This window comes from Balaenoptera acutorostrata, chromosome 13 (assembly GCF_949987535.1).
Source record: "Balaenoptera acutorostrata chromosome 13, mBalAcu1.1, whole genome shotgun sequence".
NCBI classification, from domain to species: Eukaryota; Metazoa; Chordata; class Mammalia; order Artiodactyla; family Balaenopteridae; genus Balaenoptera; species Balaenoptera acutorostrata.
The window spans coordinates 22100773-22119091 of record NC_080076.1 but is presented as its reverse complement, the minus strand read 5'-3'; the positions used below and the strand labels follow the sequence as shown (position 1 = coordinate 22119091).

The 18319-nt window shown below is 35.8% G+C and overlaps 1 protein-coding gene across 1 annotated transcript in view; it reads left to right on the top strand.

Annotated features, from left to right (window-relative positions):
- Positions 1-18319, top strand: part of DCC (DCC netrin 1 receptor) — a 1191297-nt gene that overhangs the window by 521744 nt on the left and 651234 nt on the right. The window contains exon 3 of the mRNA XM_057527412.1: positions 9746-10030. Coding sequence (XP_057383395.1) covers positions 9746-10030 — 285 coding nt within the window. The remainder of the gene's footprint in view (positions 1-9745; positions 10031-18319) is intronic.

Below are 18319 nucleotides of genomic sequence, written 5' to 3'. Positions count from 1 at the left end.
GACAGTTATATGATGTAAAACAAAATATCATACAACTTTAAGAGCTTGCTTTTCTGTTATTTGGATGATTTGCCTGCCTTGAATTAAGCACAATTTACAAGTAGGCCTAACAGATATTAGCCACATTCATAATCAACTTTCATGAATGTTGTGACCGATTGTTAGCCATGCGTAATGCAATTTAAGCTTGATGGAAAGCCTGAGTCTGAATTCTGTAAAACTATTCATAACTATTGATTATAAAACAATCTCAGGTTTTGTAATAAGAATTTTATCTGCAGAGTAGAGAATGACAGTAAAGTTATCGTTAAAGCCTGTGGAGGTAAACATCTCTTCATGAAATCGATATACTCTGAATAGTATTTTTACAATTCACACTGAATAGAATACACTGAAAAGAGGGTTAGAATCATTAGCAAAATATCCTTTTGTATATTTTAAGATGTGCTTGTTTTAGAAAAAAATGAGAAAAATAACTTTCTCCCTTTAAAAAATATTTATTAACATAATTTTATATGGTCATATAATGTTAAGTACAGTGGATATACCATAATTTGCTTAAGAAATCACCAATTGTACAATTAGCCCATTTTCTATTGTTCACTATTTTCTTTTTTATTTTGGGGGGATTTATTTATTTACTTTTTATATTGTTCACTATTTTAAATAATGCTGTACTGAATAATTGTGTGTGTGTGTATATATATATGTATATATATAACTTTTTTCTTCATATATTTATGGAAAGATTCCTAGAAGTGGAGTTCTTGGGTTAAATTATTATGATGCACATTAACAAATCACTTTTCAAAGGTAGCATATCAACTCATGCTTTCAGAATTACTGTTCATAATTTTTTGAAATCATTGCAACCTTAATAGGCTAAAGTGCTATATTATTTTCAGTTTTTGATTACTAATGAACATTTTTCTACATTAGAAGTTTGTCCTTTAAAGAATTCCTATAGAAAATCTTATAATAAAGTAAAACAAGCGAACAAACAACTCCAGTTTGGTCTGCATTACGAGAATGAGTTTCCATTTGGCTTAACACATATATACAGGTAAAAGGCTAGTTTCAGTCATCAAAGAGATGGTGATACAGGTAGGAGACAATGTAGCTGCCACTGTACAGGGGATGCCATCTAGCTCTTCCTTGAAGAAGGATTCTATTCTAACCTTCACGTACAATAATGGCATCGATGTTCAATATAATTTGATTCGATTTTATGAAGAATCTCTCTCCAGGAAGACAATATCACGTGAGTTTGAGGAAGAGGTGGTAAAGCTCACTTCATTATTTAATCTTGTGCTGGGAAATATATGTTGTATAATAGCTCAGAAGGATGAAAAAAAAAAGCTTTTAACATGCTACCCAGAAAAATGCTTCCAAAATCTGCCTCTGTTTGACCCTGGAGTTAACAAAAGACATGGATGGGCCAAGCCAAATCATTCTTGACTGATTGCAGATAATGAAGTCAAGAGATGCCAACAGAGTTGTTAGTATGTGGGTGTAGTTCATATCTGAAAACAATCTCCAGGGGAAGGTTAGGTGGGGCCTGAAATCCAGCTCTGGATTTGCTAGCCAGTCCCATGGGTACCTTTTTAAACTCATCCCTTCAAAGATGGCACCCTTTTCCAATTCTTATAAAGGTGTCATGTTGTCTACCAGAGGCCCTAAGGATGCTATTAAGAAGGATGACTTGGAGAATCCTGAATTCCTGCTCCATAGATTTGAAGGCCAAGAATCTAGCAGGGCTACTTGATGAGATTAGGAATAGATCTGCATTCAAACTGTCTCTTGATCCCTCACGGGAGTCCCAAAATGACCACTTGGTTCTAAGTCTTACGTATAATCAGTTTTCAGAGATCTGGGAAAATACCAGCCCTTTAGAGTATTTATATTGAACAAACCCCAAGGGTGATTCTGAAAAAGACTTATTTGATGACATTTCTCATTGACTATTTTTTGCCAAGGAAATGAGTTCATTATGTGCTGCTAATCTTGCAGAGCTGGACAGACAAACTGTGTAATTTGCCTACAGTTTTCTTTCCCTTTCACACTTCTTCTGTTACATCCTTTTGAGTTCAACTAATTGGCCACATGGATGTTTCTTAGAAGATCACACACTGAAGGAGTGTGGCCGGTACCCGACAGACACACTTCCTAGACTTGTTTCACAATGCCACATTCCAGCCATGGCTCTTTAGCCAACTACCTAGGAGTCTGTAATTTCAGCAGTGAAAATGAAGTTGCTAAAACAGAAACAAAAACCTGGGGGAAAACATAAAGAGGGAAATGATAACTCTCAGAGGGACATACAGAAATACGCTTAAAACATATTCTAAGAATCCTTTATTGGTCTTCTGGCTTCTGAAAAGCAACCAAATCTAGAAAACTTCTCTTTGGATTATGTCTCTTCTCTTCCCCTGAGCTCATTTGAAAATTAAAAGGGGGCAAACAAGGTCTGGCTTTGAAGGGAGGTGGCCGTGAAGCTTTAATTTGGAGCAAACAAAGCATTTACTTCAGCTCTCCTCTGGCAGTTACAGGATATTACCACACTGCTGAATATTTAAAAGCAAGAGACATGTCCAATCCCAAGGTCTGTCCCCCAATTGATAAGTCTATTTTTATTAAATGAACTTTAATTACTTAATAATTAGACCTTCCATAGGAGGAGATGTGGATCCTGATAGCCTGCCAAAGAGGCCAGAGGGCAAATCAGAAGAACATGCCATTTTGAGATTAGAATTTAAAAGAAGGAATAGGCCCAATCTGAGGGCGTTGTGGGTGGAGGAGAGGCCTCCCAGGAGGAGGAGGAGAGGCCTGGCATAAACCTGGAATGCTTTATTTCCACTTTTGCTTAAAAAGCAAAGTAGCTTAGAATTAAATGAACAAGAGTGCGTGTCTAAGCTATTCACACTTTCTGACTATCTGGATCTGAATGAAAGATTTCTCCTAGTCTATGTGATGCGTGTGTGCATGGGTAGAAGAGTGCGGAGAGACTATTGTTCTCATTATTTTAATTCTCAGAGCCTAACACTTTTGACGTCCCTGCAGATTTCGCAGCTTTGCATTCATTGCCATGGTGATTTTCTACCTCATTTTTTTAGCATCACAAAGGAAAAGCCCAAATGAAAAATGTTTGCTGCTTTGCTGTTAACATTTCTACTGCCTTGGTGACAGCCAACAGTTTGGATGTGCCTAGCTCCTGGAAAAATCTGTACTGGCCAGAGCCTGATTGATGGCTGGAGCCATTGCCCTGCCTGTACCAGCTGGGTGGGGGCTGGTCCTGAGACCACTGATAACTGTGTTTCCGGGGACAGTGATTTGAAGGAAGACGGGGAAATCTCATTCGAAATATCACTGTTTCACAATTTAAACTTACGGGCCTTAGATAAAATTTTCATGGATACTCTAGACATCGCTCCCCCCACCCCCTCACAATCTTTTCAAATGAAAGGCTGTATGGGTTGACTTTGTATGCTTATTAGGCTCAGCTCTTTTTCACTTTCCCTGAATAAATCCTTGTTTTCTCTCTCTGTTTACGCTCTTCTTCCTGGATTTCCCAGTGTATAAGAGCCTGGGATATTTGCCTAAACTAATTATCTGACCAATCATACATACTTTCTCATTAGACATATATTTGATGGACGATTATATGCCATGCACTGTGCTAAGTGCTCAGAGTACAGAATAAAATAGAACCAGCTCTGCTTTTGTGGAATTTACAGGTTAGCTGGGAAGATGGCTATTAAATTAACTCCACAGTTAATAAGTTATAATTGAAGTAAATGTTGCAAAGGGGACATACAGGAATAATTGGTTCTATCTCGACTTGGGGGAGGCCCCTCTGAGGAAGTGAGAATTCTGATACTGTGTTGGTACTATGAAATCCCAGGTAAGCGTTTGATAGTTAGTAAATGTTCTAGAAAAGAATTGTAGTTATGGTTGCTTATCAGGCCTTGAGTAACATTTAACAAAGTAACCTATATAAATAGACACTTAATGAATGCTTTTAGTGTTAAAATTAGTGTTAGAGAATTAGGAAGTATCCTTTACAAAAATCGAAATAAACAGGGTGAGACCCATTTCTCCTCGGTACTCTCATAATGGCTATATATCGCTTGCTAACAACATTTAATCCTTATTACACAACTGTAATTAGGATAGTTAACATCAATAAAATTTCTGATGCTGAAGCCCAGGCACTTTTACAATAGTAAAAGTAGCTTATAAAATTTAAGTTATAAGTGTCTATGTTTATCATTTCTAGGACAGGGGATAAAATGGAGTTCCCATATATGCGTGCCTGATTTTTCCATATGTAAAACAACGTGTTCTTTCCTTATTATGGTTCCTGAACTGACCCCACACTAATAGGTGCTGGTCTTTGTTAATGTACAGAGGTGCGAGTAATGTGTAAACTTGTCAGTTAGCTGGGATGAGACACTTCCAACAAGTCCAGCTGTCTTAGAATCCTGGGCCAGGCTAGGTGTGAAGGTAGGAACCTTGAGTATAATTCGTTCTGGGAAACAGACTTTCCCCAAGGCTAATAATGAAAGGCCTCCATGGAAACAACCCAGCATAGGTTTGTATGCTATTTTTAATTGCACAATACTTCAGGCTGAAGTTTGTCTGTAAAAATTCAATCTGGGGCAGAATGTACTTACTAAACAGAGTTTTCCAGTATTGTACTGATACTTGGTGGTTGAAGAATCAGGAAGTACTGTTATATTAAAAAAAAAAAAAAAAAAAAACTCCTTTGGGGACATTTTCACTTAGATTGGGGAAATGGGGTATTTTAAGAAGTATCATTCAGGACAAAACCTTTTTTTAAACCATCATACATAATGTAAACATTTGAATGAGTTTCATTCCCTTTCCAGTTCCATCTATAAAGTGGAGACAGTAATACTTAAAGAGCTGTTGTTAGGATTAAAGGAGTTAATTTATAAAGGAGCTTAGAATAGTGTCAGTGATAAAACTCAAGTCTCTTGTGTCATTGGTCTGGATCCAGCAGCTCTCCGGGGAATCACATTGCATGGGGGTTGAATTGATGGTTCTTGTCATATGTAAAACCCTGAGACAAACCTTGAGGGTTGATTTAGGATTTTCTGTTTGTTCTTTGGGTTTTTCATTTCATTTTGTTTTGGTACCATTTCTCTGTTTACCAACTGATATCAAATGGAGGCAAGGAGCAACAATTAAAAAAACAAACAAACAAAAAACCCCCCTGTCTGTTCTTGTCCGAAAGTGGGACATTCCCAAGGAGAAGAGAAAGGTTCCACTTGGTTCCTAAAATCACCAAAAGCCCCATCCTAGAATTCAGCCCAGTTGGTTGATGCCAAGGGAAAAAGGCGTCTTTTTAATGGATAGAGATGATCAGTCACTATTTATGGTTTGATGGTGGCCTTGAACATCTCTAGTCTGTAAAAAGAAAAAAAAAAAAAAAAAAAAGGCCAAGGTCTGGCTAAATGATGAAGCAGAGAAGTGACCCCCCAGGTAATCTGGCACCCAGGTGTGTTATTCACCATCCTAAACTGCCACGGAGTATGTTAGAAAGTGATACACCAACACTCAAATGCAGTTATCAAAATTTTCATTCTTTTTTTTTTTTTTTAATTTATTTATTTATTTATTTATGGCTGTGTTGGGTCTTCGTTTCTGTGCGAGGGCTTTCTCTAGTTGTGGCAAGCAGGGGCCACTCTTCATCGCGGTGCGCGGGCCTCTCACTATCGCGGCCTCTCTTGTTGCGGAGCACAGGCTCCAGACGCGCAGGCTCAGTAGTTGTGGCTCACGGGCCCAGTTGCTCTGCGGCATGTGGGATCTTCCCAGACCAGGGCTCGAACCCGTGTCCCCTGCATTGGCAGGCAGATTCTCAACCACTGCGCCACCAGGGAAGCCCAAAATTTTCATTCTTGTAATAGTCTACTTAGACATGGAACCTCAGTAAATATGTGTGGTTTTTTTTTTCTTTCAGTAGATATTTGATATATTCTGTGGACTGAAAAAATACATATACAAACATATAAACACTTGTCAGCCTTTTATTTAAACAGTCAACTATGTCATTCTATCTGTAAGTTATAAGTTCTGTAAAAATTCAAACGATAAAAGGATGATTTCTGGTAAGTAAGACTAAGGAAAAGAGGATTTTTTTGGCTTAGTACTTTAAGAATGGTGACAGATTTGATAGGTAGATGTTAGGGGAGAAGGTATACTTCTTAAGAGGAAATTTCATGAGAAATACAATCAAGAGGGAGCCAGGTATAGACCTGTTCAATAAATCCAAGAATTCTTTCGTAGCAGTTGTGGAAGATGAGCCTGGAAGGAACACTGTATTAGATTCTTCGGTACTAGGATTTAAGGTATGAGACAATATTAGAAAATGGAATGTTAGAGTTTCTTGAGTGAAAAGAACCAAAACACTTTGGTGATTTAGAAATGCTCCTCTTTTGACTATGTTTAGAATGGATTTAGGTAAGAAAAGAGTAGTGATAGGAATACCATTTGTGTTATGATTACAGTCTATCAAATGTGATCTAATGAGTTGAACCAGGCTTTTTCCATGAACAGGCTCTTGATGAGCAGGTAGCTATTTTTCATGAAGATCTAGTTAAAATTATACCTGTATCTTTGTATTGTATTAGAGCATTAAATGACTCTTATGAAAATACTGTATTTCATTCTTATGAGTTACAGTGAGTTTAATGTTCTTAAGTAGGTGCTCATACTCTGCCTTGAAAATATAGTACTAAGTTGATCGCCTATAACTTCTTCTTTTAATACTGTTGCTGGTTTGTTGCACGACCATGAGCTGAGAGTGCTCAAAGACAGCACAATACTGGAAGCATTAATTCAAGCCATATAGAACCTCGTAAACCTAGAATTTCTTTTTGATGCTTGGGGTTTCCTTTGTAGAGACACAAAGAAAAAGCTACAAATCATGTTTATAATTTCTCACTATATCAAATAATCAACTACTTGAAGTTTTCAAACATTGCATCATTAAATTTTAAATAAGAGGTAATTCCAACCCCCTGTTTATTAAGATCTAAAATAACCATAGTGAATAAGCATGTGGAACAATAGCCAATTCCATTAAGCCCAATTATATTAATATATAATCTCATGCCTCATCTATGATTCTTCCAGCTAGATGAAGTTTATATAAAGGAACCAACTGCTGAGTATCAATTTGAATTACTCTTTCATTTTATGTTTTATTCTATGCTCTAGAACTCTGAAGGTGAATTTTGTGAATACCACAGACATTCAGATGTAAAATACATATTTAGAATTTTATCCAGTGTATGTAACTTGTACAGGACCATATATCTGAATATATAGAAGTATCCAGATATTTTATCAACTTATCAAAAATATTTTATTCTTACCTCCTTTGTATAAAATGTATAACTTGTATGTGTGAGCAAATTACTCCCAACGGTGTTTCCTTAACTATAAAATAAAATGCTAGGGATGTGAAGACCAAGAAAAAAACTATTAAGGAAACAAGTCAGAAACGTATTTGAAAAATATCTTGATGTATGTAACCATCACAACATCTGGACACTACTCATTGCAGATTTGCCTTGTGTAGTATATATAAACCATTCGCTGTTCAAGTATATGCTTTAAATCCATACCAAAGCCAATCAGTAGTAGATTAATGTGGCTTCTTTTGAATACACTCAAGATTATACACTACAAACAGCCTGGAAATTGGACTTTGAACAATGAGCTAGGGCACAAGTTAATGGATTCCTTTTGGTCTTCGTTCAGTGGTGGATCCAGCATAGTTATAGATTAGTTCCAGTTAACTGAATGAGAAGAATAAAATTAGGCATGTGGTTTGCTCCCACTGTAGACACATCTGTACTGTTGAGACAAATAGCTCCATGGATCTAGATTCCAGGTGAGTAATTTTAATACCTAAGTGTAGGATATATTTCCATTGATAAATTAACATATGCATCAAAATTCATATTTCTCTATGGTCTAGAATTAATTGTCCTTGCTAAGCCATGATGCCACATCTCCAGGTCTGTAGGTCTGTTTATGAGTGTGGCGGTAGTGAGTGGTAGACCATCGTTGGCAACTTAAATCTATTCTGTATGTGATACTGATGTAATTTCCTTTTTCATAGATTCTGTTACCCTGTGGCTCAAAAGACTAATCCCTGAAAGGGACATGAAATGCTACCTTAGCCTAGGGTATGAGACTTCTCTACAGCACTTTTGATTGTCTCTCATATTAAATTATGATGTTTTAGCCTAGGTCATTTTGCCTTTGCCCTTTTCACTCCAGCAAAATTTTTATCAGATTATAGGGAAAGTTAGGTTTGTGAGAATTAATAGACCCCAAATAAACCTAACAGTAGTTAAAACTGAACACATTAGAATTTGTTATTAACTAAATATTGGTAGAAAGTTTCTTGACAAAATTTAAACTAAGACCTAGGAAACTTTGACCTACTTATAATAGATCTATAAAATAAAAATCGCAGTAATGCAAATATGATCAGAAAAACTTGACATGAAACCCAAACTGATGAATGAATCAAATTTTATTGTGAAATGCACATACAGGGAAACCAATTCCAGTAAAAATAAAATATTGGCATATAACTGTGATGAATAGAACACAAATCAAGAAATTAAAATTATTTAATTGGATTGACTCTAGTAAGTAAAATTGCCAATGATCCATCAATGGTGACATAATTCATTCAAATATGTTTGTTTGTAATCACAAAAAATGTTTTCACGGTCAAAGCACTAGGGTCACAAATATCCATCTGTTCATAAAAGGGGGTTCAAGAGGGCAGGCTCCAAATATCTTCTACCCTTCTCATATACAGCATCATGATGGAAGAGGCTTCTCTCTCACCATCCGTCATGCTCAGTGATAGCCAGTTTGTTTATTTTTTGTCTTTTCATTTTCCCCTGCCTTTGCCTAATCATCCATATGGATGCATCTTTTTTACATGTTATTTCAAATGAACATCATAGTAGTTGTATTTGTTGAATTCACTACTATCCCATTTTATAGCCCAAAGAAATGAAACAAGTTACCAAAGGACTCACACAGAGTAGGTGGCCCAGCCAGACTAGAAACACAAACTAGTCTAATTCCAACTTAAGCATTTTTTCATTTCACCACAGCTATAACTGGCAAATACTGATGATCATTTACCTTAAGGAGTCAGCCTATAATTGGTGGTTAATACGACTCATCTTTCTTGAAACTGCGCTAGGTTATGTCATATGGCCAGTCCTTCATAAATTCCCATAACTTCATAGTCCTTTGTCCAAAGTTGGCTAACAGTAAGAGCATAGGATGAGAATTTGGAAGAACCAGGTCCCCTTGGCAGGATCATATCGTAGTAACTGTGTGAATGCATGTGGAATTTCACTTTTCTGAACCTCAGTTCCCTCATGTATAAAATTAGGATGATCTTGCCTGCTTTGTTTGTTTTATAAGGCTGTTTTATTACCCAATAAAAACAAAACAGTTAGCTTCTAGAGATTAATGGCAGCATCTTTATCATTTTTTAGTCACGGAAACTACTGTAGGGCCAGACATAATGTGGTAAAATGTGAAGAGCAAACGAGATGTATTTTGAGAAGATGCTTTGTAGGATACAATTTTCTAAAAAGAATACAGGTGTGATTTTTTATTTGGTGACTATTGTGCCTCCTCTGAAAGATTTATCCTTTGTTCTTTGTGTTTCTCCTAGGACCACTGAGGTTCCTCTCCCAGACAGAATCTGTCACTGCCTTCATGGGCGACACAGTGCTACTCAAGTGTGAAGTCATTGGGGAGCCGATGCCAACAATACACTGGCAGAAAAACCAACAAGACCTGACTCCCATCCCGGGCGACTCCCGCGTGGTGGTCTTGCCCTCTGGAGCCTTGCAAATCAGTAGACTTCAACTGGGAGACATTGGAATCTATCGATGCTTAGCCCGGAATCCAGCCAGCTCAAGAACAGGAAATGAAGCAGAAGTCAGAATCTTATCAGGTATTGCTGATAAGATTAGTGTTCTTTATTCTCTTCAGAATTATATTTTCTAGAGTTGTTTGAGCAATTTTTCCTTTAACACATATTTAGTAGTTGTTTTTAAGTTCTGTATTGTGTATTGGGTTTAGTTTTATATTTTTTTCTTCTTTTCTAAATGAACCATTAGATGAGGGTATGCCAAAAGCTTTTCTTATCTTTCCATGGTTTGTAGTTGAACTTTCCGGTACAACAGAAACAGGTATTTTCCTTATATTTGGCTTCATTCACTCACTCATTCCATTAATAGTTAATGAGTGCTTCTTTGTGCAAAGCCCATTGCTAAACATTTTTATGTTATTTGATTTTCCTCTGGTAATAGTCTAAGAGGTAGTTATTGTTATCCCCATTTTCAGAGGATGAAGGTGAGGCTTAGCAAGGTTAAGAGCCTTCCCCAGCTTAATATTGAACATTCATTTGCTTATCCATTCATACACTCATTTCTGAGAAGCATTGTGCTAAGTACTAGGGATACAGCAATGACTAAGACTGACACAGAGCCTGGCTTATATAGAATTCTGGGTGAACATGGACATACGAGTAATTACAATAAAGTGTGATTGATATTATGATAAGGAAAGTGTTTCTCTCCATCTGTTATCTCCCTTTCTCTTCCCTGGAAAATCTCTAAGACTCTGGCCTCATTTTTCTCTCCTAAATAATCAGAGGTTAGAATGGATATTTTCTAAGGTCTCTTCCAATAACTGCTACTATCTTATATCTATGTAATACCTATCAGTACTTTCTCATTTAATTTTACTTGTGGGGTTTATTTAGACTCATTTGTGAGAATCACAAAGAAGGCAGCACTTGAGTAATTGTAACAGACTCGCTGTCAAAGCACTGGCGTTGGCTCTTGTCTCCACATTCTGTATGTAGTGATCACAAGTCCTTCCACTAGGTAGAGGGTAACATCCCCAAGTCATTCCAAATGCAGACTGGCAATGTGGTTGAAAGTTTCCAGAGACCTTAATTAGGACATCTCTAAAACCACTTCTAACTCTTTTGTGGATTCTCTCTTCTGTTAGTCACAGGGATACTGACTTAAATGTGTCAATAACCATCAGTGACACTGTTGCCTTCCATCCTCTAGGCAGTGACAGATGCAAATGCAGCATTTATTCCCAACACGTACATGCATTTACTTACGCATCCATTAGATACACAAAAATTTTAAATATTTATATTCACATACCCTTAGTAATGCATCTGAGTCAATCAGATGCAAAGCCCAGGTAAGCCACATAGAAAATTGGCAAGAATATGTTTGACTATCTTAATATGACTGAAAAGTCTGTTTTCCAGTGGTATTAAGGGATAAGGTTGGACTAATTAAATATTAAATATGAAATGGAAACATTTGAAAGACACAGAGACATAATCATCAAATCACCATTTACATTCGTTTCTTCACCTTGCAAAACACATTTGCATTGTAATCCATGGAGATTTATTTAAAGCCAAATTTCATATTGTTAATTTGGCTAAAATCAAAAATATGTCGTTGTACTTTGGAGGTGTGCGGGTATTACTTACCTGGATGAAAACTCATATTTTTTTTTGAAATCACTACATCTAATGAGAATTTTTCTCAAAGTTCTATGAGTTCAAATATAAACTTCACAAAGGAGTTATGAGCTAAGGTAATAAACACACACACGTTATTAGCATACTTGATTAATCCTGTATTGTATATTGTTGACCACATAAAGGACCTGCTGGAAGACCATGTTTGTTCCATTTATGCCAGAGTTTGCAAACTGGTTTAGAGGTCAAATTCACAAATCCACAGCAAGTACAAAATTGAGTGAGAGAATGAGTAAATGAATGAATAAATGCTCAATCCCAGCTTCTTTTAGTTGCCATTTAGCGTTTCCTCATTTTTAAAATCGTGCTAATCCTTTCTTAATCAATTTCCACTTTCTATAAGTACCAGTTTGAGGAAGTCATAATTGCACAGGTATATTGCCCTTTCTCTATTAAAACATGTATTTAATAGGGTAAGATAGACACAGTTAAAATAGAAATCCATCATATTATTAACATGACTTAGAAACATTAAAGTGGTACGTATATGGTTACCACTCTTTAAAAAAAATACATTCTTCCATGGCCATTTAAATATCATGTTGACTGATGAACTTATCCATTTTCCCTTTAGTTTGAAACATAAATGCCAATTTGAAGTTCTTCAACTTTGTTCAACACTTGTTTTTACCACAGTTCATAAAGACAGTATTTTCATTTGTGTGCATATGTGTGGAGAGTTATCCGTTTCTAAATAATATGTAATTTGATGCCCTTATTCAAGTTTATGTAGAATACATTTCAGGTTGCCACTTTTATGTATCAGTTGTCTAATATCACCAAGTAACAGAGATTTATTAAATTCAGATTTTAAGAATCAAATAGTTGTTTCGAAATGCTGTCTTCCAGCAAGCAGTTGCAGTTTATTCACTACATAAATACTTTACTCAACAAGATTTTGAGTGAATCTTATGTACCTGTCATCACACAGGTTACTAGGAATACAAAGTTGAAAGATAATGCCCTCGCAAACGGTTGTCTAGTGGGTGAAATAGATAAAGCAAGTAGACCGTTCTTTGAAAGAAGAAATACAGAATGCCATCCCCTTACATAAGAGAGAAAAGCAATGTGCCAGTCTTGAAGAACAAGTAGTAGCTAGGCCAAGAGAAGACTACACCAGGAGGAAAGAACCACATCAGCAAAACACAGAGAAAATGGAGATAAAAACTTTTCAGAGGAACTGCACTCATTCAGAGGAACTGAATGCATTCTGTTTAACTGGGTCATAGGGCATAGGAAGTGTTGAAGGAGGAGAAATTGGAAGCAAGGACGATAAACTGAAGGAAGAAAGATACGGTAGAATGTACAGCATTAATTCTGGAGAGAAATGATCAAAAGCTGCTACTAAAGTGGTATCAGAAAGGATGCAGAAATGAAGATGAGTGGGGAGATATTAAGGACAGGTCTTGGAGACATATCAGCTGTGCCTCAAGAGGGAGGGGATGGAGTCCACGCTCAGATGAAGCTAGGTAGTGGCACTTTTCCTGAGATTAGGAGCAGGGTAGTGGTGTTATTGTGCTCAAATTAAATTACAAATATTTTAAAGAGATTTTTCTCATAACATTGTATATTTTCAAGATTAAATGAATAATTATTTGTTTCATTAAAAGGTAGAAAAATTGGTAACTAATTTGTTGATTAATGTTTGAAGACAAAATTCTGGGGAATTATATATTTTTAACAGAGTAAGTTACTATTAAATTATTGTAAAGGATTTTTTTTTTGAAATATTGATAACAAAACACTAAGAGTTGAGATGGTTTAAAATGTCTCATTGTCTGTGATGGAGAATGTAGCAGGGATTGAAACAGCCATAGTGCTCGTCAGGTCCACTTTATTCAGATCTCATCGTGTCTGAGTGCCAAACAGTAGATTGAATTGATGAATTATAAATCTGCTTTGGGCACTAGGTTGACTGAAATAACTGGCCCATACACTGGAACTCTGATTTCAGTTTTCTTAATGGCCTAATTGAATTGATCAATTGGTAATTCAATCTGTTGTTCATTCGTTTAACTATAATTAGATGATTCTGGATCCTTGATAGACTTGAACTAAATATCTGTGTAATTAGAGACATTGGCTTTTAATGGAATAAGTTGGACTAAAATATATTTTGAATGATTTTTCTCTATAACATTTTTTTTATTGGAATAAATTTTAATAGAAACCATCCCAAAAGGCATATTATTTAAAAGGAAAACTGTGTTTTTTGGTTTTAAAAGAGTTTCAGAATATGTTCATCTCTAAGAATTTATTATTAACCAATGGATGCATTAAACTTTTTAGTTTGACTAAATATTACTTATATTTCAAAGCTAATTACACTTTCCTACCATTTATTTGTATAATTTCTACAGAATAATAATCTGTAGAGGAAAACAAAGAAGACACATTCTTTGTTTTGAAATTTACCATCGAGCCAGACAGTTAATTCATAGCCATATGACTAATATAAGGCAGGGAATGGTAAATTTAGGTAAATATCTCTAGTTCCAAATCAACACAGACAAGGGATACATCAATTCTAGGTAGAAACTTTGCAAAGTCTTTAGAGATTACTTTTGTAGGTCATCAGGAGATAACCATTTGTAGAATGATAATAGCAGGTGATCAATCTGGAGTTAGAAGCTGAACCTGCCTTATGGAGAACCTTGAGTCCCATGTCTAGGAATTTAGACTTGATTCTATTCACTTTATTCGTGATCGGGGATCCTTAAAGGTTTTTGAACAATGGATTCAATGGCATAGAACACACTCAGAAAAACAGAAACAGGGAAGTGAAGAGCAAATCACATTAATGTATTACCTGATAGTTTTGTATTGTACTTAAAGTTTTTCCCTGCTTTGAAGGATTTTCCCATAGTTTGCTTTCCTTCTTTAGGCTAGTTTTGACTAAAACTATTTCCTATGCCATGCTATAAACAGGACACACTTGGTCTTTCATAGATCCAAGTTGGATAAAATGATTTCTTCTGCTTCCCTCTAATCTGTACTTAGAAAAGAATAAAGTAACAGACCATATTACCTTTAAACCATGTGAAGTTTGTGTTTCCTAATAAATATTATATTAGATGTAATCCAGATTGCATGAAGGGGTTAGCATGTGGACTATCATCTATCATTCCCATGGATTTGGTTTATGTTGATCAATTAATTAATATTTAAAATTCCCAGTTTGAACTATTATTATGATAGAAGTGTGAAAAGCACAGAGTCTGATACCAAAGTATAAATCTCAATTTCACCACTTGCAAGTTGTGCAATTAGAGCAAATTACTTAACCTAAGTCTTAATTTATTAACCTTGCAAAATGTAGAGAGTAATTTCATACAATTTCATAGGGTGGTTATGAGGCTGCAATTTTTGGGGCCAAGTATAATGCCTAGAATTGCTAAGTCCTTAGTAACTATCATAATTACTTTGGCATCTTAGAAATTCCACTTTTAAAGATTTTGATTCTCATATCAAGATTATTTTTCTTTTATTAAGTTACCTGACTTTGATTCTGGATATCAAAGTATTCATTTTCCTAGTGGTAGTTAATTACATGTTTTGTGCTATTTATGCATAGTACTCTTTATTTTCTTCATTTCCTTTTCACATCTGTTAGAAGTCAGAGTATCCTGCAACTATTTCCTCTCTAGTAACTCACTGATACATGATCTTCACCCTTACCTCTCTGTCAACATCATTTCTTTGGCTATATGAAATATTGCAACAGACACTGGCTTAGAAATAAGAGTTAGCAAATAAATAAGACTTCTTAATATCTTATCTTTGTTAGTCGTTGCCAATTCTTTTAATCCTCTAAAATCCTTGGTTTCCTTAGCTGTTTAGAAGTTGGACTAGATCAGCCTTTCCAAATCTCATTACCGAGGATCTCTTTTATTATTTTATCCACATTCATCCACAACTCTGCCTTTATAATTGTAATGTTTAAGAGTAGAAGTTTGCTAGATAAATTCTAATATTTCAAAACCATGAGGCCATGCTAAAATACAACAATTAAAGGTCAAAAATCAATGTCATAAAATAGGAGACTTTTACATTTATATTTAAAAAAAAAAAATTAAAGTCAGTTTATATTGTCATAGAAAGCAGACCAAAAGAAGATTTGATACTTTTTATTGTATAAACTGACTGCCCAGGCAGTGAACTGACCAAGTTCCATGTCATGATTTGCCCCGCTCCCCTCACATGATAACTTTATCCAGCCTTTTGGGGGAGCCTGAGCTGGGCAGAGCACAGAAACCAATGGACAAGCATGTTATATGAATTAGTTATTGTAAGTTAGGTCTTTTAGCCAATGCAAGATAACTGAGGTAACCAGTGTTTCACACAGAGTTGATAAAATCCCATTTAAATGCAACAAAGTCTCATATGTTAGCAAATCTAAGCTGACTTACTGTGGATACGTAAGACAACGCATAGACAACGTCTATTTGCTTTTTGAATTTGCTAAGAATAAATCTTCATCTCCCAGTGCTATTTTGGGGGTGATCAACAAGGTCCAGGATTCCAAGTTGAAAGTACTTGGAATACTGGGAGATCTATGACATTTTTCTTGCCAAGTCTATCATTCTAATGTCACCAGTGATCTCTCCTTCACCAAATCCACTAGTTTATCTATGTTCATCCTTGATCTTGAGTGAGTTTAGATATTGATTATACTATCTAATCTTAAATTTCATTCCCTAAATGAAATTTGCTATTTCACATAAGGTTAAAAGCAAAAACAATATGCTTGAGATTACCCTCCACAAGGAGGAATAAACATTTCTTGAAAAGGAGAGAGCTTGTCTCTTCCTGAGTCTACTGGGCTGACATATGGTCAGTTCTGCATTTACTAGGGATATGACATTAAGCAGCCCTGGGTGGGTGACTGAAGGGTCAGGTAGTCTTCCCTATTGCATACACAAACAAGATGGTTTCTCCAGAGGTGTGTGGAAGCAAAACCCATAACCTATGAGTACAAAAGTCACAAAAATTAATGAAAGAACTGGTAGAATTTTCTTCTTTGGTCCTGTTGGACATCAGTTTATTCCTCGAGCATAAAAGAAGACACATTTAGTCAAGATTTATGGGCACACCTTCATTTATTCAACATTGGCCAAATAGGAAATATTTTGAATACTTTTGATTCTTTATCAAAAATGAGAGAATAACAAACCCATTACTTTTCTGGAAAGTTATAAGTGCTGCTTTATGCATTTATATAAATTATGAAGATTTCTAGGTTCCCTAAACTAACTTTGACACAGCATAATGGCAACATTTGTTTTCTGGGATTCTACTGTCAGCTGTAAAATTAAAAAAAAATCATTCTGTAAAAGAAAATCACTTCCTTCAGATCTGCTGTAAAATGAAACTGATAGACTCAAAATTTGCCCGTGAGACAGAAGGGATATAACCACATGCCAATGATAGGAATAGACACTCCCTTTCTTCTTCCAAACTCTAACTACAAATAACAGTATGTGTGTGTACATGGAGAAGGAAAGAGGAAATATGAACAGATGTAGGAGTATTTACAGACAGGGAATGCCATTTTTAGCACTGAATTGGTGTAAACAAGGAAGGAAAGTAATAGAATCCTAGAGCTTCTGAAAAATGGCTCCCTTCTTCCTCTCTGTTCAAAGCTCCTTGGCTTTTGGCCAGATGGAGGTTTTGTTTTTTATTAAATCAGTTTAGATTCCTGTGATCCGTGGGGATTAGGCTGGTTTTTAATGAAAGACACTCTAAAAGAGTTAGAAGGAGTTTCGTGGAATTTTTGGCTCAGAGCACATATTAGGGTATTTACTTTTGTTTGAAAACACATGGTACCTGCTGAATTTCCTAAAACAGAACTAGATGGGGGATGGCTAAGCAGCCAGCAGGTGGACAGTAGGTTAGTTTGAAACGAGGACAGAGGCTCTGTGAAGTTAAATTAATTTGTAACTCTTATGCCTGGGAAGAAATCAAAGAGAATATCCCATTATAGCCTGCAGTGCCCTTTTATTTCCAATTGGAAAAGTGTTTGATATTCCACTGAGGCAGGAATTTAATAAAGAAAACAAGAGTATACAATGAGGGAAAAAGGTTTTGCATTCAGAAAGCATAAAAATTAAAAGCAAATACTAGTTATTTTGAGGAAGACAGTCATTAAGTTGTAAAAACCAGTATTGTTTTTTCTTGCTGACACAGATGCCAATGGTCCATCATTAAATTTATCTATGCCTCAGTTATTCTTTAGATTCTGCCATGTTAAGTTTAGTGTTGATGTTCCTAAACAATAGTTTAGGAAAATGGCCCCATTTAAAAAAAAAAAAGTCATTGCAGGGTAAGAATGCCTTCCAGTTTGCACAAGATAGTCCTGGTCACACTTGATGTCCTAGAATAATTATAAAGAGAGTTACCTTTCATTCTGAAACATATCCCAAGTTGCATAATTTAAATATTCAACCTGGTCATGGATCATGAAGGAAGACAAAATTCTGTGGCCCCGAGGCATTTGGGAAAACCTGTGAATGCAGAGAGTCAAATCTAGCTTTGAGCTGGCCTCACAGATTCAATAAATTTGGCCAGTGTAAGGTCTAATGAAACCTTTTTTTGGGGGGGTGTGGGGAGGTGGGGTGAGGATATGTCTTTAAATGGAAAATATTCTCTCCACTTTAACTAGTGCAC